The 27,826-nt window shown below is 37.0% G+C and overlaps 1 protein-coding gene across 1 annotated transcript; it reads left to right on the top strand.

The window, feature by feature from the left end:
- Positions 1–1,358: 1,358 nt before the first annotated feature.
- On the top strand, positions 1,359–27,826 carry LOC138315790 (transient receptor potential cation channel subfamily V member 1-like). The gene is given in 15 exon segments (XM_069257058.1): positions 1,359–2,002; positions 8,450–8,541; positions 8,769–8,909; positions 17,308–17,552; positions 17,900–17,981; positions 18,721–18,894; positions 20,166–20,239; positions 20,421–20,603; positions 21,786–21,959; positions 22,147–22,299; positions 22,619–22,696; positions 24,326–24,506; positions 24,749–24,794; positions 24,797–24,944; positions 26,204–27,826. Coding segments are annotated over 15 exon segments (2,013 nt in total). The 5' UTR covers positions 1,359–1,959; the 3' UTR covers positions 26,403–27,826.

Below are 27,826 nucleotides of genomic sequence, written 5' to 3'. Positions count from 1 at the left end.
ATCTATTTACAATAGGATGAATAATACTATAACTGTAGATATTTGATATTGATAAAATATAGCTGTATTTAATAAGATATGGTCGTAGAATATTACCGTAGAAACTCAATTTTACTATAAATATGAAGATCCATTAAAATATCTAAATAAAGACATGATAGTACTTTACTCAAGTGAGTGTTGATGCAATTTGAAGAATAAAATGTTTGATACATGTAGATACAGACGCATTGTTAATGATGTATATAGATCGAGCTAACTAGCCATTCACAGCTGAGCTAGCCAGTCACTCATGATCACAGTCGTACACACACACTTTTATTAAGGTAAACTAGATCGACCCGGCCTAAGTCACTGGTTGTGGCCGTGCCATTATATAAGGAGGTGTCAGAGTATACATCTCTTGCTGTCGGTAGAAGCCATGCTCTCAGTCAGTCGCCATTGTATGTTGATCAAGGATTCACGTTCTTCTGATTAATCTTCTCAGCTGTTAACGTTAGCTGACATTTTGTAAATCTGCCGCGATGCCTGAAGCAGAATCGTATATTCATTTTGATGTGGATCGGATTAATTTCACTAACAATCAAGTTTTCATATACATCCAGATTCGAAGTTTGTAAGCTAACGGTACTAGCAGTACGTTATATAGAAGGCGTCTTTCAAGATCATTAGTGTCGAGTCAAATAGTCTTTGAGAATCTGTCTTTGAACCATTAATGACATTGGGGAATAATAAGACAAGTATAAAGTATGTGTAAAAATGTGAAACATGTGATAAAATGTAGAAAGCCCCTGACAGTTTTTGACTTCTGCACAATACACAACGTACGTTACAATACACAGTGAAATTTATCTCCCGTAGTTACGGAGATTGCCAATAGGATCACCAAGGTATAGTGTTCCGGTGATCATAAGAACCAAAGTGATTTTATAATGGAAGCGTGTATACACGCCTCCAAAATAAAAAGTACGCTTTAAATTTCGTAGAATAAATAGTTATTTTAATGATATCAAGTAGTTCTTCTCTCAGGAAAGGTTTCGTTACACATGAAAATGAAAAAGTTGTCAAATAGTCAACGAAAACCAGACAATAAACAACTTAACTTTATAGTTTTAATTGGCAAATTAAGGTTATGGCTTCAGAGATAAATACTCTCACGGGCTCTGTGACCAGAAGAAACCCGCGGAAATGATCCATCACTTGTTCAAAAGTCATATTTGTTTTATTAGTTTATAATCATAACTCAACCTTTTCAATTTTTAAAATATACTACATATTATATTTTTTAACGTTCACTTTTAACAAAATTGATGATGTCATTAAAAACACATTTTTTCCATTATCGCTTATCATTATAAAGTACTATATAGATGCTAATTAATTACCTCTTAATGCTTATTTTGTGTGACTAGGTCATATTAAAACTAGAAATATGTCTCTATGTTAATTTTCAAAGTAAAAGCTTAAGCTCGTGTCTATTTTTAAATTAACCGACTCGAGTTTGATAAACATCAGTCACGTGTTTATTTTATAAAGCTAAATCCAGTCACATGTATGTAAGATATTAGAAAGTTTATGTACAGAAAATGGGGAACACATTAGACCGTGACAGACCAGGAAACATGTACGGAAAGGTTCAATAGACCATGTCGGTCTGACAAACAATGGGATCGAGGAGTGGACATATCGATAGCTTTTATAATGTATTTGTCATATACGCAATGCCCGACAATGTACAATGTATGTTGATGATTTTACACTTTCCATTGTTAAATTCATCACCGGAAGTTAATATCCATGGGTTAAGTATGCCGACTTGTGAATTCTCTGGAAAAAAGAGGTCACAGTACGTCCTTGCAGTAAATAAGGAAAAGTGATATTATAATAGCTCAGAGGAAAACCCCATATAACCGTGAACGTAGACCTGACACATACACACGGACCAGAAATACTGTGACAATGGCAGATATATGGCGGAGAGCCAGTCGACAAGTACTTTACAGTAAGTGATATATTTCATTTCAAAATATTTTATTAAACAATACAAGTTATACAGGAATTACAGAGATAGATATTATATTACTGTATTGATAAATGGATTCGACAACAGGCAAAGCCTATATAGGTCCTCTCCAGTGATATATTCATGTTTGCATACTTCCTATTCACTTAACATTCACTTATGCAGGTAGCATTAGATGACTTGTTGGTTGATTGATTATGCTAAACATCATGTTATCAAGCGATGGTTCTAGACCTATGGATATGTATTATAATTTCGTGTTTTTCTATGCATGCCAGGACGTATATGAGACTTATAAATCCTTGATGCATGTTTTTCGTTGTGAAAATATGATACCTTATAACTATTTCATTTCAACCATTTCCACATACATCCACCTATTAAGCATGTACTTCGTATTTTTAATTCAGACTCAAACGAATCCATACAAAGACTATACGAAACCGCCTTAAAGGATTTTGATATCAAAGTGTCCTAATCGTCTAGTCTGGATCGATACGTATATCATTTGTCTAACATGTGTAAGTTGTAAGAGCACTACAGGTTTTACCGGTGTATATCACAAAAGGTCAGCTTGTATAGGCGTTTGTATAATTAAAGATGAAACAACAGATCAATTTACCTTTACCGTGTAAAATAGGAGGAATTCCTGGTATAGATGTTTGGAATGTTTTACCTAGTGGCGCATTAGTTTATATGTAGACAGCTAGAGTAAATGGGAAAGTGATGCGACAAAGCTTTCTTTTAAAAAATATATAGAATAAATAGATATCATGAAGAATTTTATGATATAAGTGCTACATTAATTATTTTGTGAACATTGGTTAAAGATGCTCCACCGCCGACAGAGCTTACATGATATTCATCATTTGAACAATAATTGGTGTTTAATCGTGTATATATATGTATAAATAACGAAAAAAATAATATGAAATAATTTATTTTGCCATCGGTGCATGCGCAATCAGAACTTCATTCCATATAGGATATAGTGCCATGGAATTTTTTCGGTATGCAATTAATTATTTTTTATATCTTTAACTTAAAGTAAAATTAGAAGCTCAAACTTTTCAATGGTGACAATGGTAGAAAGTAAGTAACTTTTGTAACTGAATAAAAATACTAAATCGTCTGCTCTTGTTTTTGAAAGTGAAAAAATACCGTTTGTCAGCGGTGGAGCATCTTTAATATTTTAATTCAGTAATTATCTAAATTGATTTCCACAAACTTTCGTTACTTATTTTCGTCTTGTGACATGATATAATTTTAGCATCGCAAGGAAGAAAGTCATACTACCTCCTTAATAGAAGAATGAAAAAAATATATGCTTAATGTTGAAACAAAATTATCATTATTTGATACGTATTTGTCATGCATGCTTAATTACTGTTGCGAGGTATGGGACTCTCACCCAGCACCTAAGATTGAAGCTGTACATCTTTTATTCCTGAAGAGTTTATTGAATGTGAAAAAAACAGTCAATAGTTCTATGGTGTATTTTGAGACTGGTATGTTTACTTTGCATATACAGCGTAAAATAATGGTGATGAAATATTGGTTAAAGCTATTAAGAACAGATAACTGTATTTTAAAGTCATGCTATAGTGCTCTATTTGAGCTCATTATAAAAAAGCCTAATTCTAAATTAAATTGGTTGTATGATGTAAAAAAAGATTTAGGTATATGTGGTTTCAACAATATTTGGATTGCTCAGAATGTAGATAATGAAAAATAATTTTTGGAATTGTATTCACAGCGCTTGCATGATATATTTATTCAGAAACTGCGTTGCGCATTTGATGTTTCTTCTAAATGTGAAATTTATAAACATCTTGTTGATAACTTTGAAATTCAATTTTATTTAAAGAAACCTTTGAATTCTAAAACTTAACAAATATTGAGTAAATATCGCATGCAAGCCCACTCTCTGCATATTGAAGCTGGCCGTTAACACGTCGTTCCCAGAGGCGATAGTCTTTGTACTGTTTGTGAAAAAAATGATGTAGAAGATGAAATGCATTTTGTATTACTATGTCCTGCCTATTCTGAGTTACGTAAAAAGTTTATAAAAACTTATTACTACAAACACCCAAGTGTATATGAATTAATTCTGTTATTTTCATCTAAAAATGTAAAGAGCTTAAATTTGCTGTGGAAATATTTGATCCAGGCAACAGAAAAAAGGAAAATTCTCATTAATCTGCAGTAGTATCATACTCATATATTAGTCAATTTGTTTAATTATTATGAAGTATATCGGAATTACCCTCCGCCATCTTGAAACATAACAATGGTTATTATAAAATGTATCTATGTATTTTTTAAACCTATATGCTGTATTGCATTTGGAAAATAAAGAAAACTCGAAACTTGATATAATTTTAGCAACATTTTGTACATGTATCTATTCACGGCTGTTTCATTTGATTACTCTATATATCACATATGGTTAATTGTAATTGTTTCATTGTCTTTTTATAACTCATCTACCATTTCAAGTTAATTATCCAAACTGGTCTTACTAGTTCTATGACACTTACGACTCGGACAATAGATGAGCTAATTATCTCACCTGTCCGAATACCGACCAGCCATAATATAGTCATATACATGCCAGGTGTCAATCATTGTATCAATTGAACATTTTTAAATTAAATGTTTCATAATTTGTAATCAGTTAGGATCTAGAGCTCGGTCTCTACAGGTCAATTTTCGGACACTCTGAAAATCGCATTCCGACTCATAGAAAAGTGATTTAATAAATTCGTATTTAGACAACTATTCAGCGTCTTTGGATTTTTTACCTTGACAAGGTTATGTACAATAACTAGATATGATTGCGATCAAAACACGGGAAGTTCATCCTAGCAAAGATATAAGTAATGCTATGGAACAGCAGAACGCTTGAATTTTAACGTATATTTCCAAATGTGTTCACAAAAAAGTATCCAACTGAATAGTATGGACCGTGTAGTGTATTTCCTTTAATAGGTGATAGAGAAGAACGTCATATGTTTAATAGCCATCAATAAAAAGTGTATTTTTCACTAGGTGCTGCTAAAATTGGAATGGTGATTTTATTGTTAGTGTTTTATGTTTGTGTAGAAATAAGATTTCTTCAGTTGCATGTTTTTCGATTATTTACTTGAAATTAAGCAGTTAATTTCTTTTATGACTAAATAGTTCATGGGACATCGAAAGTGAGTTACCATTGCGACTTTCTATTGAGTTGCTAAAACAAAATGGTTAACTGGTTAACTAGATAATGCGAAAAAATGTTTATTATAAAGTAAACTGTCCACAGGGTATAATTCACCCAAGGTTTCCTGTGTGTAGGGCCGCTTGGTTATGTTCTCTATTCCGGATTTATACACCAATTTAATTACCTTAAAAGGAAGTTGACGACAGGTGCGCATGTTGTGTGAATTGATAAGGTGCGCTGGTAAGGTGCAATCTACCTTTACCGTGTACAATACGGCAAATTCCGGGTATAAATGTTTGGAATGTTCAACTAAGTCACACCTGTAATCATTTAGTCGGTCTCGATACGTATTTCATTTGTCAAACAAGTGGAAGTTGTACAGCTTATAAAGGCGTTTGTATAATTAAAGACGTAACAACAGATATACCTTTACCGTGTAAAATAGGAGGAATTCCAGGTATTGATACTTGGGAATTTTGACCCAGTGACGCCTTAGTTATAAATAGACAACAAGAGTAACTGGGATGGAGACCACGGGGAAATAACATACCAAGTAAAATATTCAATATCTAGATTTCATAGCGATCAAAACATGGGATCGCCATCCTGGAAATGATATTAGTAATGTTATCAAACATATGAATGCTTTAAATTTAATGTTTTATACCTACGCGTGTTTTTCGCTACAAGGTTATTACCATACATTGCCTTCACTAAATATCAATTATGTGCGAAACAAATAGCTAAAGTCAACGGCAGTACGATTCATAGACATAGATAAAGTCAACGGCAGTACACTTCATTGGCATCGATTAAGTCTTCGGCAGCACACTTCATAGACATAGATAAAGTCTTCGGCAGTACAATTCATTGACATAGATAAAGTCTTTGGCAGTACACTTCATTGGCATAGATTAAGTCTTCGGCAGCACACTTCATAGACATAGATAAAGTCTTCGGCAGTAAACTTCATTGATATAGATAAAGTCTTCGGCAGTACACTTCATTGACATAGATAAAGTCTTTGGCAGTACACTTCATTGGCATATATAAAGTCTTCGGCAGTACACTTCATTGACATAGATAAAGTCTTCGGCAGTACACTTTATAGACATAAATAAAGTCAACGGCAGTACACTTTATTGACATAGATAAAGTCAACGGCAGTACACTTCGTTGACATAGATGAAGTCTTAGGCAGTACACTCCATAGACATAGTTAAAGTCTTCGGCAGTACACTTCATAGACATAGATAAAGTCTTTGGCAGAACACTTCATTGACATAGATAAAGTCTTTGGCAGTACACTTCATTGGCATATATAAAGTCTTCGGCAGTCTTCGGCAGAACATTACATTGACATAGATAAAGTCAACGGCAATACACTTCATAGACATAAATAAAGTCAACGGCAGTACACTTTATTGACATAGATAAAGTCTTCGGCAGTACACTTTATTGACATAGATAAAGTCTTCGGCTGTGCACTTCATTGACATAGATAAAGTCTTCGGCAGTACACTTCACTGACATAGATCAAGTCTTCCGCAGTACACTTCACTGACATAGATAAAGTTTTCGGCAGTACATTTCATTGAAATAGCATTATTATTTGTAAAACGAATAGGACTTCAGTCAATGAATAATAACACGAATATACCGCAGTCTCCCACAATATAAGGAATAAAGGAAAGCTTCGCATGTATGCGCATAGGTATTAAACTCGTCTGACAATAAATGTCAATATATATACAAGGTGAATAACTCGATTGGCCTGATAAAACGACCCAATTTCAAAGTTTGTGAAATAATCGTTGAAGTTATGCGGCTGGCATTGGTCTCGATTGAAAGAGAGATAATTGACCGTAGACCATAATGTAGAGGTGTTGTTATACTCGATAAAAAGGGAAATTGTCAAATTTCGGTTTGTTGGACACTCATCTGTCCGGCGAACAACGCGACATGACTCAAAAGGAAAACTTAACTACGAGTGCAGTCCTTCGCAGCAATGCAAAGGTGAAGGTCGTATCTAGTAATCAACGAGTTTAATACCTGTGTGTATGCGGTGTGTTGCGTGTGTAAAGTGTTTGGTGCGTAGTTATTTGAGACTAGACATACGTCTCAAAACCATTTCCATCCACAACATGCATAAATTAATATTATGAAGAGGTCGTTAAATAAGGGAAATGAAATAAAAATCATGCTTGTAATGTCGCTAAACACCCCACACCTAATGATTTTTTTTCTTTACCTGACCTATTTTGGTTACAAGATATCAGATATTCGGGAGACCTTCGTAAATAGTCCTGAAAGATTTAACATTAACTATTATATAAATACTACCTGCAATAGAGGGTGACACTAGGCACTGCCACCCTTTAATGCAGGAAGTATTTATTTTATTATACCAAAAGTCTAGAAACAAAACTAGTTTTCAAGTATTTGCAATCTATTGAAACATTTTAACTAATTTTAGCAAAAGTCGAACAATCACCGTCGGCAGTAGAATAGCAACTCGGCTTCTACAGAGTAGTGCTAACTATCATTGCATTATAAAAAAGAATACTCACAATAAGGATTTTGTGAAAATTCTTGTTGTCTTTATTCCTGCATTTGTTAAAATCTTAACGTTTTTGTAAATCTCAATGAGTTTTGGTTTCGTTCCGTCGTCTGTTTACAACATTAGCAACGTCATGAAGACGCTTGAAATCGCATGTCTTCCGTTCCCATAATCACCGACGGGTTCATAAAAACAAACACATAACACTTGGACGGTAAGCGAAAAGGCGTAAACGGAAAGCTCCGTGCTTAATTTAAAAAAGAAATACGATAAACAGACTAATTTGGCAGAACTAGCTCCAGATAAATTTTGAAGCGTCGCTTCAAAAAACAAAGATGGCGTCGAAAAAAGAAACGAGTGCGCATCTTTTTCGGGCGGTTAATATTTTGCACTATCACAAATACACTATCACCCGTAGCTAGGGGGTTGCTACGAACGTGTCTATTGTTTTCTATTGTTCTAATGTTACGTGCCGTGTGATAGTGTAAAATACCAAATATTTCTCGACCAATCAGAATGCAGGATTCTCACTAGAGGTATAATAAACATAATCTACCAACCAACCAACTGTCAGGTAATGCATAACAACAACCACCTTTCCAGTTTTGCCAAATTTGATACACCTGTTGATATATTAACAATATTTTTTTTCTTTCACGCCTAGACCGAATGCAGACGACCAACAATGTTCCCCATCACAGCACATCACAGGCAGATTTTGGTAGCATAGTCTTACAAGATTCCTTCCAACAAGAGGTATGTCAATTGCAAATATCTAAGCGAAATAAACTTTTCTAATCATTATGGGTCTTGGTAAAACAAGATAATCTTTCAACTTAACCCAACAGTTTGCCTAGTTATAAAAAAACACTATTTTTTCTGGTCAGATTCGTAAAACATTTTATTTTAACGGAAGGTTATAAAATTGTTTATCACTGCTATAAAAAACGAACTAAAGAGTATCAATATGTATCCAATTACAGGTTACAGAAAAGACAAACACATATCTAATAGGAAAACAAGATGCGGAGAACGAAGTATACATAGATCGGGTTATAGCGACTGAGAAAGACAAAGACAAAGCCCTGCTGTATATCATAGACAACCTGGAAAACGAAGAAAGGGTAAGTGATTTACGTTGAGGTCCACTATTTACAAACTCATTTCTTATTTGTTGTCATTTATTTGCATGCGAATATATTTTTTTCAGTGTCATCACATAGAAAAAAATTGTATCGTCAGTTGGTTGGTACGCTTAGGTCATTTAAAGGTCCACTACCTCAACAAAAAGAAATAAAAAAGAACTACAAGTTTCTTAAAAACAATAATAATACTATATAAAAAATCTATATCGACGACCTATGGTGAAGTTACAACACTAAACAAATACAAGTTTCTACGCCCAATCTATGTTGACAGTGAAGATTAATTTCGCTGTTTTGCCGTCTCGAGCATTGAAAGGCAACTAAAATGAGTTAATTAGGACGACGACGGGAAACACAATACGACCCGCATTATGAAAATTAGCATTTAATTTATTTAATTAATTTGTTTAGAATGTGTAATATTTTCGGAAAGCAAGATGACATTTAAGGACGGCCTCCCCTGAAAGCAATTTGTTGTTTGTTTTGGGAGGCTGCACTATACTTGTGTCTTCTTGTGAGATATCTTGTCCTTTTTATAGTGCTATGTTGCTAAACAAAACATGCTGCTAAAGATACCGAACAACGCACCCCAGCCGATCACATTATACTTACAACGGGCAAACCAGGACAACACACCCCAGCCGATCACATTATACTTACAACGGGCAAACTAGGACAACGCACCCCAGCCGATCACATTATACTTACAACGGGCAAACTAGGACAACGCACCCCAGCCGATCACATTATACTTACAACGGGCAAACCAGGACAACACACCCCAGCCGATCACATTATACTTACAACGGGCAAACTAGGACAACGCACCCCAGCCGATCACATTTTACTTACAACGGGCAAACATGGACCACGCATCCCAGCCGATCACATTATACTTACAACGGGTAAAACAGGACAACACACCCCAGCCGATCACATTATACTTACAACGGGCAAACTAGGACAACGCACCCCAGCCGATCACATTTTACTTACAACGGGCAAGCCAGGACAACACACCCCAGCCGATCGCATTATACTTACAACGGGCAAACCAGGACAACACACCCCAGCCGATCACATTATACTTACAACGGGCAAACCAGGACAACACACCCCAGCCGATCACATTATACTTACAACGGGCAAGCCAGGACAACACACCCCAGCCGATCACATTATACTTACAACGGGCAAACTAGGACAACGCACCCCAGCCGATCACATTACACTTACAACCGGCAAACCAGGACAACACACCCCAGCCGATCACATTATACTTACAACGGGCAAGCCAGGACAACACACCCCAGCCGATCACATTATACTTACAATGGGCAAACATGGACCACGCATCCCAGCCGATCACATTATACTTACAACGGGTAAAACAGGACAACACACCCCAGCCGATCACATTATACTTACAACGGGCAAACTAGGACAACGCACCCCAGCCGATCACATTACACTTACAACCGGCAAACCAGGACAACACACCCCAGCCGATCACATTATACTTACAACGGGCAAGCCAGGACAACACACCCCAGCCGATCACATTATACTTACAATGGGCAAACATGGACCACGCATCCCAGCCGATCACATTATACTTACAACGGGTAAAACAGGACAACGCTCCCCAGCTGATCACATTATACTTACAACGGGCCAGCCAGGACCACGCACCCCAGCCGATCACATTATACTTACAACGGGCAAACCAGGACATCGACCCCTGCAAGTAGGGCGTTATAATTATACCTGCTGCCTATTGGATGATCGTAGAAGGCGACTTAATTAAAGTTACTATCTTTTCTTTGTTCCTAACTTATTTTTTTCTTCCTAACATTTTCCTTGACACCACCTCACTATTGGCCTCTGGGTTCTGTCCCCTGGCAGAGACACACCAAAGTCTATAAAAGTGGTACTTTCTGCGCCTGCTAAGCACTCAGTATTGTAACGTATACCGGGTCTGGTTCGTCCCGATGGTCACTCGGAATCTACTGTGTCCTTTGGTAGCGAAATATAATAACTTGTAACTAATAAAACCTCAATCTCAATAGACCAAATGATCAGAATATTTACAAGGGATTTACATCGAGAAATACAATTAACAAATGCCGTACTACTTGTTACGGACCTTACAACACATACCTATTAACTATATAATAATCCAATACAGCGCAGCGGCACTCTGTGCAGTGGCTACTATACCTATGTTCCTTAACCACTATTCAGCGCAGCGGTAACCTCGCCGCTGCGTTGCGCACTTGCTACTTGCTCTGTTATCGAGCGCAGCGGTGACTCGTCGCTGCGCCGCGTACTTGCTTCAGCGCGCAGTTGCTATCTACAATGCTGGCTGTCGTGTACTCAGACTACCCCCGGCATCGGTTATCACACTAAACACACGAAAGTCTTATTCAGACTTTCACAGGGACTTATTCAGTCCTTGTACATTACCTGTTTAGCTTTTCCGATCTTCACAGCAACAACATCCTCCCGATATTGACTGGAGCATCTCTATTTATACCAAATGACCGTGCCCATAGTTTGGTACACGGGTAAAACAGGTTATTCCATTTTTAATATATCTCTGGCCACCCGAACGCTTGAATTAACTTAAACAACACACATACTACTTAAAGAATTACAACGGCACTGATACCACGTACTCGCAATGAAGCACATCAAGCTAACAAGGTTGGCAATGCTGAAACTATACAGTACACACAGCTACCGCAACTGAATACGGGCACATCCAGTCGTGTATACACGTGTTTATTTACAACTCAAAAGTTGGTCACAGCGTACGCACTTGTATTTACAAAGAGACAACATTACAAGAAGGAAACCTCTCGTTTCGATGACATATATGATTAAGGAAAACTTTCCGTTTTCATCACATTACCCTCTCCTCAGGATTAATGCGTCCGCGCATTTGTAAGTCAAAAGTATATCACTTCCCTAGTGACTACGAATAACATCTTTACAAATTCAATAAGAAACTGTTTAAAGAACTGTCATTAACACTAAGTTTTAAACTAACAAACCAACTTTTAAACTGTCTTTCTCAACACGCTTCGATGTCTGATAATATATCTAGTCCCACCACTCTTCCTCCGACATCTCTTCACAAGTTATCACTCCGCCCACTGTCGTTCTTGTTCGCCTCCGGAAATGATGGCGTTGCAGCCTATCAGTCTGCGTTTCTTCATTCTGCACATTTCTGTTGACTCCACACAGAGATCTGACAGTAGGAGGTTAGGAAACACTGCCGCTTATAGCTTGAACCAGAGAGGAATGTGGTCTTATTTGGCTGATCACTGGTCACGCCAAAAACCCCAGACCAGTGTCTTCTGATGAGGTTACAGTACTACAAGGTGCACTGGATGTCGCACATGTCGTTGTGGAGCTGGTAGTCATATGCAAAGCATCGGTTTGTGTTGAGCTTACTACAGCTGACGGTGTGACCTCTGTCATCTGCGATATAACCGTACTTGTACCCGATGATTCTGTCGCCGTGGCGCATGTTCTTTTTACAGGAGACCGTCCTAATGCGAACACCTGTGATGCTTTCCTTTTCAGCTCTGTCACTATAGGCTTGCTTGGTTTACGGATTGTTCTACCTAACTCTAATTCCGATGATGTACTCTGGGCCTCAATATCGCCCAGTACAGATACAAACGCCCCAGGATCTTGCCTTTCCCACTCGCTTTTTACTACTTTCACGTCCTGCATCCTCATGGCATCATTTCTGATGCCTGGCAAGGTCCGTCTTCTTGGACGTAGCGTAAATGCAGGAGCTAACACTACACACAAACGAGTCCTTCACCATGCGCTATTTGCAACATGGAACCAGGTGGTCCGACCAACTCTTCTCTTCTAGGAACTTGGCCCCACATATAGGACATCGATACTTGGTCTTCACAGGAGTAGTTTTCGTGTTCACCATCCTGAAACATACAAACAAAGGTATTTTTAAACAAAGATTTCCCTTGTCATGCAAACGTAATTTCGCACGAAATCTTTGAGTCAGTACGGTGGTCGCCGTTGCCGGGTGTAGTCGCGCACGAGCGATGTATCGGACTGAACGCTATCACTCTCTTTGCGATCAATGTTTGCTGCTGCGCATTCCTCCTCCGGCTTGAGTAAATCGCTCTTAGTATTAGCAGCCTCATTTGCCCGGTCGGCAACTTCATCTCGCAGGGTTTGCGCTTGTTTCTTTCGCAGGCGGTCTATATGAATTACCTGCGCCTTTCCCCTAGGCCTGCAATTGACTTTGTATGTTAGGTCTGGATATCTCTCTAAGACCTTGTATGGCCCACGCCAGTAACTAGTGAACTTCGGCGAGAGACCTGACTTCTTTTGTGGAAAAGACACGTACACCATCTCCCCTTTCCCGAAGGCCCGCCAGCTCAATTTCTGGTCATGATATCGCTTTCTTGTATGTACTAACACACGCCTAGCAGGTGGTTTGATCGGTCTTGTATTTCCAGTATGTACATTTAGCATGCGCACCGGTATCTTATCCTGAGATTGCACCGATGATCTCGCTGCTAGTCCTACATCAGATTTGAGAAAACACCCCGTTGGTTCAACGACACCTACATGCTTAGATATATTGTTTTCCGCTTCCAACACTTTGCTCGGGCCTAATTCTGATCGAGCTGGAATGCTTACTGTCTCTAGAGCAGTAACTTTGAAGCAACCAAATGGTCCCTGGAATACCAGTGGAGTGTTGTTTGTCCCAATACCTAGAATTCCTATATTAACATCAATAACTGCATAATGTGCCCTTAGGAAATCTAGCCCTAGTATACCATCTAAGGTGAGATCTGCAACAATCATATCCATTCTGAACTGCTGGTTGTCTAGTGCAAAAGCAAAAGTGCCCTCACCCGACAGTGCAAGATCGCTGCCTCCGGCTGCTGCCACCTGGTAAGTGACTTTGGCAAGATCTGGCCTTCTACCTAACGGCATGTGTTGGTATAATCTTGATGACAACAAGGATAGAGAAGATCCTGTGTCGACCAGGAAAGTAGCATTGGTTTCAAACATCTTTATTTTAACAAACATTCCTGCCTCCTTAGCCACTGACCTTACACCAATTGAATGCCTTGAATTTTCCCGTAACACGCGCCGTCGTTCTCTGCGCGTCCGCAAACGATTTGTTGTCGGCTGATTGTTATTAGAACTCCGACCATGCTGTTTGCCTCTTGACTTGCTTTTCCTCAAGGCTGGGCACCGCTTTTTCACATGGCCTTTTTCATTACAAAAGTAGCAGGTGATATCTTCAACCGAAAATCCATTGCTTTTTGGTCGCCGCTCCTTCATCTGAGTCTTATCATTTTGCAACTCGCTCAGCTGCTCGCGCATCCCCCTCATAGCATTAATCATTTCGTTAAATGCAGCATCCTGTGCCGTCTGAGAGGTTTCCGTTACACTGGCTGCTCGCAAATGACCATATCCCTCCTTACGCCGTTGCTATGCTTTGTAAAATGCTTCTAGCTCTACTGCTAGGCGAATGGTGTCATTTAGGGAGGCTGGGCGTGACTACTTTATTCGTATGCGCATCTCCGAATCGTGGAGTGCATCGACGAATTGTTCCTTAGCCAGCATGTCTTGGACCTCTCTAGGGGCTGTAGGATATGCCTGGCTCGTTAATCTTCGTATTGCCTGGCCTAATTCTGGAAGGGTCTCGGCAGCCTTTTGCCGTCGCTCTCGCAGCTGAACTCTGTATAATTCAGTCTGGCTCGGTGGCGCAAACCTTTCTTCCAATGATTCCACCAGCACGCTGTAATGCTGTCTTGTGTCCTCTGGTAAATCACCAAGGACCCCTTGTGCCTGGCCACGCAAACTAACAGCAAGATACATGCCCATTTCAACTCTATTCCATCTGTTGATCCGCGCACAGGTCTCAAAATGTGATTTAAAATCCTTCCAGGAGCCAGAACCATCATATGTAGCTGGCTTGACACGCACACTGGTACTCCGCCTGTCCATTTGCTCTTCTCCGTCTGTATCATCAACCAGCGGAGGTGACGGCAGGTACCTCTTGTTAGACCGTCTCTCTGTTATATGTGAAGTAGTGCTACCTCTCGCACCCAGAAAATCAGTAAGTGTACATTAACACTTTCTCTCCCCGTCTCAGAGAACCGAACCTTTGGCCTCGCACCTATGCCTTGTGATTCATGGCCAATTACCTCCGAAGTCAGCAAATGATCTTCTCCCACGGCGTGCATGTCTGACTGTCCACCTGTAGCTATCATCCGTGTAGCCGGTTCGTCAGGTTTACTATACATTCGCGCACTTGCTACGCCGGAATCTATTTCGCTGGCCCGGTTCATCGCTGACTTGGGTGTTGAGGACTTGAAACTCTCATACAGTTTATCTCTTCCCTGCTTCAATATTGACAACTGCGTCTCAATTTCATCTATTTCCTCGTCCATTTCCTGAATTGAGCTCATTTTGTACGCAGTTGCTGCACCAGTCTAGAAAACACAGTAGTATCCTACACCGCTGCCGCCAAATTATGTAACGTGCACCGGGTCTGGTTCGTCCCGATGGTCACTCGCAATCTACTGTGTCCTTTGCTAGCGAAATATAATAACTTGTAACTAATAAAACCTCAATCTCAATAGACCAAATGATCAGAATATTTACAAGGGATTTACATCGAGAAATACAATTAACAAATGCCGTACTACTTGTTACGGACCTTACAACACATACCTATTAACTATATAATAATCCAATACAGCGCAGCGGCACTATTCCGATGCCCGCGCACTTGTCACTCTGCGCAGTTGCTATCTACAATGCTGGCTGTCGTGTACTCAGACTACCCCCGGCATCGGTTATCACACTAAACACACGAAAGTCTTATTCAGACTTTCACAGGGACTTATTCAGTCCTTGTACATTACCTGTTTAGCTTTTTTCGATCTTCACAGCAACAACATCCTCCCGATAATGACTGGAGCACCTCTATTTATACCAAATGACCGTGCCCATAGTTTGGTACACGGATAAAACAGGTTATTCCATTTTTAATCACAGTATAACGGGAATGGGACGACTGTTCGCCCGTTGTCAGTATAATGTGACCGGGTGGGGTGTGTTGCTTAGTGTCTTCGGTGGCATGCTTCAGTGATATACCAATATAAAAAGGGCAACAGTTCCTCTATACAAGAAGATACAACACGAATATACCACAGTCTCCCAAAACACGCACCTGGCACACATACACGCAACACACCGCATGCATGAAATGCCGTCCTTGCATGACCCTGGCTGTAAATTGTGTTAATTAACTAATCACACCCCAGCCGATAACATTATACTTACAACGGGCAAACCAGGACAACGCACCCCAGCCGATCACATTATACTTACAACGGAGCACACCCCAGCCGATCACATTATACTTTCAACGGGCAAACAAGTTGTTCCAATCATTTAATGGTTATCACTTCATAGGAGCAGAAACTAACACTCATAAAATTTTGTTATGTCTCGGTCAGAGTCTTCTTCCCAAAAGGCAAACACTCAACCTTGTAATACAATGTGGGCAGCCTATCTGTAGGACAGACAAGCAGTATTGCTAAATTACCGGACACTAAGGGTATGAAAGGGACGAAAAAGCGTGAAACCTTAAAGTTATATAAAAAAAGAAATTTCCTATTTGATACACAGTTTATAGTTAATGAATATTTTAGTGAAACTTATTCGTCATCTACAACAAAATTAAAAATATGATAGTTTTCATTTGACATACATATCAATTATGGACCTTTACTGAGATCCAGATGGTGTTGTAACGCCCTGTTAGACCCAGGGCGTTATAACACTATTGACCGAATCAAAAGTCCTTCATTTTTATATTAGATATGATAATTATGGTAAAGAGAATACTTCGTGCTAAGTACATGTAATATAGAAATGCATGGATAATGGCTCGATAACATCTTCCTGAAGAACTCGACGTCGGGGTATTGTGACGCCATAACCGTAATATCGACTTGTGAGTGACGTCACAACAGGAATATCGACGCGGATGTGACGTCATAACAGGAAATATTGACTCGGTGCTTCTTAAAAATCTAAATAAAATTTCGACTCAATTTGCTTTCTAAAAATGGAAACATCGACTTGAAATACTAAATATCGCCCTCCACATGACGGTGTATTAGCCAATGAAAAATGCTGGAAAATCGGAGCATATCTGATATATGTATTTATTTTGTTGTCGGCCTTCAATATCGAAAAACAATTTAATCTTCTATATATCATGTTGAATCTAATTTGTGTTAGAATCGGTTTTTTTTATTTTAATGAATTGGTGACATTTTATAAAGATAATGTTTTACAGGTACAGGTGCTGCTCAGCTGTCTACTTAGTCGCGGGGTAAACCCATCGACACAGAACGTAAGAGGAGAGACGCCGTTACATCTGGCCGTAAAGAATAATTTCAAAGGAGTCTGCAAGAAACTTTTAGATAATGGCGCGTGGCCAAGTGTGAGAGACAAGAACAAGCTGTTACCATTCTCTTTAGCCCTCAGTAACGAAAATGATGACATTGCTTCCCTGCTTATACTTTATATGAAGAACAACGAGTAAGTATACAATTAAGTAACAATTACATCTAAGAAAGCTGTGATTTATAAGTTTATCTTTAATAAAGTTCGATATCTACAGACAAGGTAACAAGCCGAAGTCAAACCGAAAATCAAATTAAGGCGGGGGATTTTCAATCAATGGGTGATAAGTCAACTTATTAATCATGATGACGTTGTACAATATAAATAAAAGTTGGCCATCTATATGAAGATATTTTTGAGGTTATATAACTAATAAATCCTGTTTTTCAGATAGATTAAGATAATTACAGAATGCTGTACGGAAATATCTATGACTTTTAACGTTCAATGAAGAGGAGTAAGGTTTTTTTTTGTGATTTTAGAGTACGATCAATGTTCTCAAGTTCCGGACAGAATGAAGCGGAATTCAGTTTTCATGACCTATTGCGGACTGGAAAAATGGAGGTTTGTTTTACCTCATTTAAATGGTCGACATTTCGATCGGCATTATTAGTTGATGAATCGGAATCATATTACGCGAAAAAGGAAATCAAATAATTTCATGTTCCAGAGACTTCCCAGAGAACTAGTACTTAAAGTATAACTTATCAGCTATTGAGTAGACCGTTTGACGAATACTCCCATGCTTTAAAACAAGAAAGCGTGATATTGACAATGTCACTGTAACCAACGGATTTGACAACACAATGATGATATTCCATCTAACCACCGTTAACTTCAGCTTGAAAAGCTGGTAGATAGTGGATATAACATCCTGTCCTATTCGATGTATGCTACCAGTTCCAAAATCAGTAAACCCCGATATTCGGTACACTTCATGATTCAGTATTGTCCCTTACGAGGATGTATTGTACTATATTTAATGTGTATGGAGTATAACATAATACTGAAGACCAAGATTGTGATAAAGGTATGTTGCAATGTTTCGCATTAGTCCTTCCCTCCCAGTTTCTGTTGACCATATCGTAAAATTTAAATCTTTAAATCCGTACTTACTGACAAAGGATGGATGCCATGAATCAATATATGATTCTCCCTAACACTGAACGTATTGTCAAAATATTAATTAAACATCGGTTGTGCCGCATTTCAGTCTGACTGTGGTTAGGATAGGGTATATCTAGTACAGGGTATGCAAATGGCTGGGAAAATATGTTCTACAACTATGTCTTTCTCCTTTTAGAAAACCGTATTATCCATCTTGAACTGCATGATAGATCTTATCGGTACAGATGGTAAAGCTATAGTGCATTTCCATGTACTAGAGAGTGATGAAAAAGGCTTCAGTCCTGATCATAAAAGTTTCCAGATTAAAGACAGATCATCATTCCAAATTATTGCAAAAGGAGGAAACAAGGTTAGTTACTTACGTTTGAGATCACACCAACAATTCATCTTAACTAGTAAGCTATACAGCACGGCCGATGGAAATATCATTAGGGCTTTTCACCTACTTATGGGTGGAAGGACCTATTGTTTTAATATATATATATATTTTTATTATTCTGCACAAAAAGTTGTATATAAAAGATCTCCGATATAGTAAGAGATATGCCAATAAACATGTCACCATATTGTAGGGCATGACTTGAAGGTGTGACAGCAGCATTTTTATATTGGTCAACAATCCAATATGGCCGTTACGACCTCACTTCCAGTTTTAAATTTATATCAATATCTCGTTTACGGTTTAAAGAATGACATAATGTTTTGGATATGTTACATAGAATACAAAATTATAGCAAACAATTTACGTAACTCTTATCTGTAAAATGTCACCGTCCGATTGGAAATAAGGTTCAAAGTTAAAAATTGCAATTTATAGAAAAAATATTTAAAAATCTTCTACTGGAGTCCTAGAAGACCCCGAGACCTCATATTAGGTCTGAAGCATGCGGACATCAATGCCTACCAAGTTGATTAATTTGAATGACCTTGACCTTCATTCAAGGTCACATAGGCAACAAATATTAAAACCTTCAAATGGCTTCTCGTAAAGTTAGAGTAAAGTTAGAAAGCCTAGAGACCTAATATTAGGCCTGTAGAAAGCTGGCATAAATAATTATCACGCTTGTTTACATAAATGACCTTAACCTATATTCAAGGTCGCAGGAGCCAAAAACCTGAAATCTTCAAATTACTTCTTGTGATGTCCTAGAAGGCCTAGATGCCTATATATAGCTAATATGAGGCCTGTAGCATGTTGACATAAATAACTGCCAAATTTGTTAATACAATGTATGCTTTATCTTCACCTATATTCAAGGTTTCACGGCCAAATATCCTGAATTCTTCAAATGACTTCATGTGTAGTTCTAGAAGGCCTAATTTTAGGTCCAAGCATGCTGGCATAAATGGCTGTCAAATTTGTTATCTAGTATGAACTTGACTTTCATTCAGGGTCAAACGTGCCAAAAATCCTAAAATCTTTTTAACTACTTCTTGTCAAAATCTGAAAGGCCTACAGACCTGAAATTCACCTGTAGCATGTTGGGATAAAGATCTACCTTTAAGTTTGTTAATACGAATATGACATTGACTGAAATTTCTTGTTGGTGAAAAGCCCATTAAGTTGACCTATGACAATTTCTAGTATATGGGTATAGTTTAATTAATCTTTTATTACAGACATTAGTGAATCATGACGTAATGCGATTACTTGTACGGAGTAAATGGAAACATTACGCGAGAATTCGTTTCCTGTAAGTATTACTTAAATATTACTTAACCTATGAAAGTTAAATTTGTGAAGCCAACATGGTGGTATAACGTATAATAATAAACTGATTAAGAATCCATTTTATTTTATTTTAAGGTTCACAACTATTGCAATTGTATTTACCTGAAATTTATTTATTCGCTATTTGTGTCCTTACTTTTCAGATTCAGTGCGATCATTTTCATCTCACATTTCTTTTGCATGGCTTTTGCGGCCATATCTGCAGCCAAGACAGACAACCCATTGGAATATGTCGAACCTGTTGACTACTTCCGTGGTTTCTGTGAAGTGATCTCCTCCATTGCCGCCGTAACAACCATTGGATATGAGATTCATCATATTATCAAGTAATTCTGCAACATTGATTAGCAAAACATGAAAACAAAACATCAATAATTTTAATATTATTTAGGTTTATTATTCATTTTCTACCTCGATATTGTGACTATTTGTAGATGTACATGTAATTAAAATGAAGTTAGATCAAAGAATATTTATAATGAATTCAAGAAAACTTTAATTGGTACAGCAGTTGTTGATATTTGATGCTGGTAAACATGCCTTCATGTTAAACTGGTCGCCATAGAAGTTACCATCGTTAGCTAGCGAACGAGGCTCAGAAAGTACATAACCCGATCTAGGAAGTGTTCGGAAAAGCGTTACGTAGAACGGTAGTCACATGGTGTTCTCGGAAACGACGTTCGGTTAACTTCGGCTTGTTTAAAAAGTGGGACCGATCAAAAGTCTCCGAATCATTGTGACCATTTTGACCTCGGTTTAGTCCTATCTTTGCTTGATTTACAACTGGATATTCCCAAAATAAATTCCTATAAATTACGAAACAAATCAGACAGATACAGATATTGGGACTTAAGTATTTTAAACGGAATGGTGAACTTAATTTGTTTGCTCTGTTTCTTCTTCTTCTTCTTCTGGTTCTTCTTTTTCCGCTATGACTTTGTCCGACCATTTTCTCGAAAACTATATGTCGGATCGCCATGAAATTTTGCAAGGTCATTTCTGGTGACCTGCAGATTTGTCGACTGGTATCATTTTTTCCGACCAGCATCCAAGATTGGCCGCCACAATCTTTCATTGTTCAAAATTGACTGCATATAGATATTTCACTATTGGTCCCATTTACCTGAAATCGATTGGAAACAAATTTTGTGACTGTTTCAGATTTTCTTAAACCACTATGAGTTATCTCCCTTCATTCATTGATCAGTAGGAATCCCTTTCAGGTTCAAGTTCATTTTTGTTGTATTTTTAATTTATAGTTTATTGTTACTAGTGACATAAAACTATTTGAGGTAATAAATAATGTGATTTTTCAAAAGAGCATTTTTCTTTTGCAAGATAAAATGTATTTACCAGTAAAACTTGAGTCACATCATCATTCAGGGGAGGTCACTATTGTCAAATTAGGCTCTGTGGAGATTGGGGGAACTTTAAGTGACGGCGACCGTCACAATTAGATCTTGTTAATTATTAATTGAGTGAGTACTTCTTTTGGTTACTTTTGACAGACAGAAGCTCGAGTACTTCAAAGAGAAGTTAAACTACCTACAGTTGATTTCATCCTGTCTCCTGATTGTCCTGATTCCTCTACGTTTCACAAACAACAACAGCCAATGGCAGGTACTATCCGCAGTATTTCTCCTATGGACTTTCCGTATATTCAAATATGCATCCGTGTTCAGGTAAATATGATTACAAGATATTTATTACAACCGTCACTTCTAGAAATTTATTTTGATTAAAGATTAGTGTTATTTTAATTCGAAGCAATAAAGGATTTGGTGATATCTATCTTTATAAAATTATACCTTTTTAGATCCATTGTTATTGTCTCGCTATCAACTTAGAATTATCCATTTACCTTTTTAGGCAAACCGGAGCTTATGCGCAGATTTTAGTGCGGATAGTGAAAGATGTGATCCAGTTCATGATGCTATTTACCGTATTCCTACTAGCCTTCAGTGGAACTCTAGTTCTCGCCCTGAGAGGGGATTCTCATGAAAGTTTGGACGAAGATACAAGGTAAGTCATATCGGGGGGGGGGGGGGGGGGGCATATGTTCAGGGGACTCGATGGTTATTGGAGATTTGATACAGTACTGCCACACACGGCTCATTCATATCAGTATTGAGTTATAGTGTAATAGTTTCAAACTGTTAAGCCATTGGATGACCAAGAATAATTATATTTTTAGTTTTGGTAAAGCCAAACATTTAGACCCTTCTATAAATAAAACAATATATACCTTTTATGCATTCATTTAAATTATTTATATAAATATTCATACATAATTTATGTTTGTTAGGGAATACCAATATTTAAATCATGTTTTGTTTTTTAGTTCCTTCTGGGCCATATTGTTCCTGGGTCTTCGGATTCTGATAGAGTCTGAGAAAATAATAGAATATACAAGTAATGAGTAAGTAAATACTACAAAATACAAACAATGGATACCGTTAAGTTTAACACGTAGTAAATAAAGATTTAGTACGTAAACATTTTTAAATTCTAAATACGTAAATAAAGAATATTATAATGCACAAGCATTAGTTACAAAGAAACACTAAACACAATGATAGAACTATCAACAAGCACAAGATAGCAAAGGAAAATGCATATAAAACAATCATGCTTACTAATGTTTACACAAATTATTACGTCCGTAGACACTTAATTTTAACAAACTAAAAATTCGGGGCGCCCATTGGAACCATATTTTTTGTAATCAAAATCAAAATAACAAAATTGAATTCTGTCATAACGAAATAATTTTCGTCTTACAAAATTATCTTTCAGCACACAAAAATCATTTTTGTCTCCACAAAATTCATTTCTGTCGTGGCAAAATTAATTTTTGTGGACAAAATTGAGTTTTGTTACACAAAAGTGGAAATTGACCACAAAATTCAATTTTGTCTACACAAAATTCATTTCTGTCATGACTTAATTCATTTTGGTGGACGAAATTGAGTTTTGTTAAACAAAAATGAAAAGTGAACACAAAGTTTAATTTTGTGTCACAAAAGTCAATTTTGTCACCGAATCCAAATATGGATATATGTAAATGAACTGTCTCATCACGTTTTTGTGACGTGGCCTCCCATTCGATATAGTGACCGTTGGTATGGCACGCGCACACGGTGTTAACCAATGTAGCATTATATAATGGATAGGCTGCAAGAGCTTTTGGAGGAAGCACCTGTGTTTGTATCATCCGTGTCATTCTTGCGGATGTTTATTATACTTACTTTAATCAGCAGATTATGTCATGACTTCTTGTGAAAGGCACATGCTCTGGAATATCATTTATAAGGCCTAATAGGAGGGGAGGGAGGTTACGATATCAAGTAGAGGCCGATTACGTACATACAGAAATGGATACTCTATGAAAAATATTCTTTCAATAAAATGCAGATAATAGCTTTTCAACCAATCGGTTAGCAGCTTACAAGTAAAGGTCAAACATGGACTCATTTGCATACTTAACTGACGAAAATGAATTCTGTCGAGACGAAATTGAATTCCGTCTAGACGAAATTGAATTTCGTCGAGACGAAAATGAATTCTGTCCACAAAAATGAAGTTTGTCATAACGAAAATGATTTTTGTCCACTGTAAGATGATTTTGTTTAACAAAAATTATTTCTGTCATAAGGGAAATCAAGTTATTATAAAAAACTTTATTTTGTAAGACGAAAGTGATTTTGTTACGACAGAATTCAATTTTGTGTAACGAAACGAAACTGAATTTGTCATGACTTTTTGTTCACTGATAGATTGTTTGTATAACAAAACTTATTTTTGTAATATGTTATAAATTTTGTTAATCTGGACTCATTTTTGCTGAACAAAATTCATTTTTTTCTACACAAAATTGGATTTCGTGTACAAAATCACAAGTATCCCATTTGACGATCCGTACAAAAAACTATGGATACATAACAATTTAAACAATGTGTATTTATTTTCTTGAATTATATAACGACGAATGCGATGTGATAAAGTAGCTTTTTCATTTTAAGTGACCCTTTACCTATTTATGTTCCAGTCCCTGGAGCTGTATTGTTGTGGTTCTGTTCCTGTTCTGTTGTATAGTTCTACTTTTGAACCTCCTGATCGCCCAATTAAGCGATTCTTACCATCACATACAGAATGACGCTCAACGAGGACTGGAGGTGAACCGGGCTTGGATCGTGGCTAGGGTAGAACTCAGAAGCATGATCAAACACGTAAGATCCCATAGCAATACATTAGATGTTTCCCTATCCTGGCACATGGGCGACGACGTTAAATTAGTAATATCTTTCAGCTACTGAATTGCATATAAATAATTGTATTTATCAAACTAAAATTATTTTGCATTTTTAACTTTATGAGGTTTTGTTTTCGCTCATTGAATTTAGAAAGCGGTGCCCAAATATTGATATTTCACAATATCGCAGTGAAACTGATTTTTTTTTTATCTATTCAGAGACTACGTGTCAAGAAATATAAAAAGATAAAGGAAGTGAAAGATATCAAGTTTTGGAAAAGTGGGAGTCACCTCCTATACAGGAACTGAGCAAGAATATACAGAATATAGATGAATGTGTTGGATCTCACAAGCTGAGTTTGTTGTCGGTGACAGCTCGCCTTGCTCGACAAGAACGAACCCTAATGAGAATACAGTAAGTAACTTAAACGTAACTCAATTGTATTTTATGGAATTTTCCACAATGATTATTCCATAAACAAAATACATTGGAAGATCTAACATTATTAGTTCTAACGTTATTAATTCATTAATACAAGGACCTTGCATATACAATACAAGGATTCGATAAATTTGGAGCTGGTGAAGAAATAACATTTCGATAGCCGACCCATCCAAGATGATCTTTGGTGTCGGTGATGAAGTACAGACGTTATAGAGCGTACCTGGAGTTAACTATAGTTTATATAGGAAAAACACAATTTTGAGCATTAATTGGTCATTTGTATAATAGTAAATGAGTCAAATGTTGTCAAAGTTATCCCGATGAGATGGCCATTGAATCATAGTCACCAATTTTCAATGACTGACCGCAGGGGCCTTAGGGGCGGGGCCAACAGTTGTTAAATAGGCTATGACTTCAAAAATCTTCTTATAATATTTTTGATCGTAGAATTAAATACTCTTTATAGACGGAAAGGTCTTAAGGTTCTTTGCATACAAAATATGTGAATTATACGACCCTGGGGTCTCACGTTTACCCCTGGGATGAGGGTCAAGTTTACGATAATTTATATAGAAAAAAAAAACACATTTATAAACATTATTTGCAGTTTTTATTGGAAATGAGTCAAACTTTGTTAGAATTCTTAACTTGAGATAGCATTTCGACATCATATACATATAGGTCCTGGCTGACCCCAGGAGCCAGAGGGGCGGGGCCAAACAGGGTCAATATGACTAAAATTTAAAACAATCTTCTTAATTCACAGATTTAATTCATAGATTAAAAGTCAAATCACTGACTGACTAATATGTTTATATGTCTTTGTTTCGTTCTGTATCCGAACTGTAGTGACCGTTAAGGCCCATGGGTGAAAATCTGTTATATCATTGGATTAGAAGATACCTGTAATATGTAAAACCCGTGATATTGTAATATGTTCATTGGTGTTGCCTATCAAACTTCTAACAGCTAAGACGGCTATCCTAGAGGCAATGTGAATGTTTGGTTTTTTTGGGAGACTGTTTGCACAATGTATTACGAATTCATTGCCCATGTATTGAAGCATATTGCAAAAGATCTTTTTAAAACACTACATCCGGTTAGAAAAACAACGTGGAAACTAGTTGTTTTTCTCGCTTAAACCAATATCAATAGAAATCATCAAATTGTAGTGATAAGGGACAGACTCTTCGTGCATATTTTAAAGCTTGCATCTTTTTCTATTTCAGGGAAACGCTTGATGCACTTTCAAAAAGAATGTTGTCAGAATGGGAGACAAATAACATTAACGATAACGAAAATCAAAATGGCATTTCATCACCAGACATCGATGACAACGATGACGACCAAACTGACCTCAACGATAGCAAAAATAGAGACATCAGTCAAGTGACATTAACGTTACCATCAGGAGAAATTCCAGTGTAAAATGTGGACTTTAGAGAGTTGGTGTGAGAGGGGAGTAGGAGTGGAAACATACTTTTCGGAACCCAAGCGATTGACTTTTCCTAAAATCGTATAAATTATTATCAACCGCACCATACTGTTGGTATGAGAATTCTAAAATGATATTATATCAAATTCATAAAAGCAATTTAAATATTGATGTTGATCCATATAGTTTAGGAAGCTGAGATTGTTCTAATGTCTTATGTTTTAGTCAGAAAATGAAATGTAAGAGTAATTTTACTTTGTTTATATGGTAACAGAAAAATATCAAAAATGAAATGTCGACAATAGCATAAGGCTTAACTAGTGCACTAACCTAATATATACTGTACAGAATGAAAAATATATCTCGAACGGACATTCAATTAACGCTTTTCGCCGATGATGATAATGCACTTGCACAAGGAATTATACACATTCCGTTAATTATGAAACCCAATGATCACAAGTTCGTAAATGTATTTGACATATAAGCATACCAAATATCACTGGTTGTTGAAACAGGGTCTAAACCCTTAATATTTTGAAGAAGAAAAAACAAACAAATATATCAACGAAAATGTGAACATTTGGTTTCATAGGCCTGGATAATGACTTCAGGACAATAAAAGAAAGTTTCATGATAAGTCAATTGATCATTGCTTGAACATGCAATGAAATGTATAGGCATTACTTCCCTTATATCAAAAGCACATTTTCTGTCGTTTTCTACTCTTGTTTCTCTGGTAGAAACTACAGAACATACACATAAAGATTGTGAAGTACTTCAATCGTATAACACTACAATGCAATTATATCTTTATTTCTTAAATTTTACGATGCATATGACGTTAATTTGATTGCTTTTAAGTAACAAAAATATTCATTCGTGGTTTTCCCGTTCATAGTATAATAATTCGGATGCTATCCTTGCTACATAAAATCATTATGATAATACTTAACACAATACATGAATAGTGCAGTTCTCTCCACAGTCCACTTACCTGTCATGTGTATTTTCATTGTTTTCAATTAATGGCATTTGGATATGAAAATTACCCAACTTTACTGAGTCTGAAACTCATTTACATTACTTATGTACAATTTTATTTAAGGATTATCGTTATTTTCGATTTTAAAATGAAAAATAAATTCAAAACATTATCCATACATACATTTCTCAAGTTGATTATTCGCAATAGTCAATCCTCAATGCTGCATGTAGGTAAAGAATTATACAACAGTGTGTTGTATCTACATGTACTATCGTCTACCTATCGTTCTTATCTTAATATCCAATCACATTGAAATACTTTCATTAATGACTATGTAGCGATAAGGCAGTTAATCTCTATACATGTACATTAGTTTATATGACATTGATTGAATATAGTAGATCTGCAATAAATATGAGTTAACAAGAA

The sequence above is a fragment of the Argopecten irradians genome, chromosome 2 (genome assembly GCF_041381155.1).
Source record: "Argopecten irradians isolate NY chromosome 2, Ai_NY, whole genome shotgun sequence".
In the NCBI taxonomy this organism is placed as follows: Eukaryota; Metazoa; Mollusca; class Bivalvia; order Pectinida; family Pectinidae; genus Argopecten; species Argopecten irradians.
Note: the sequence above shows the minus strand (reverse complement) of the source record. Positions and strands in the feature narration are given on the sequence as shown.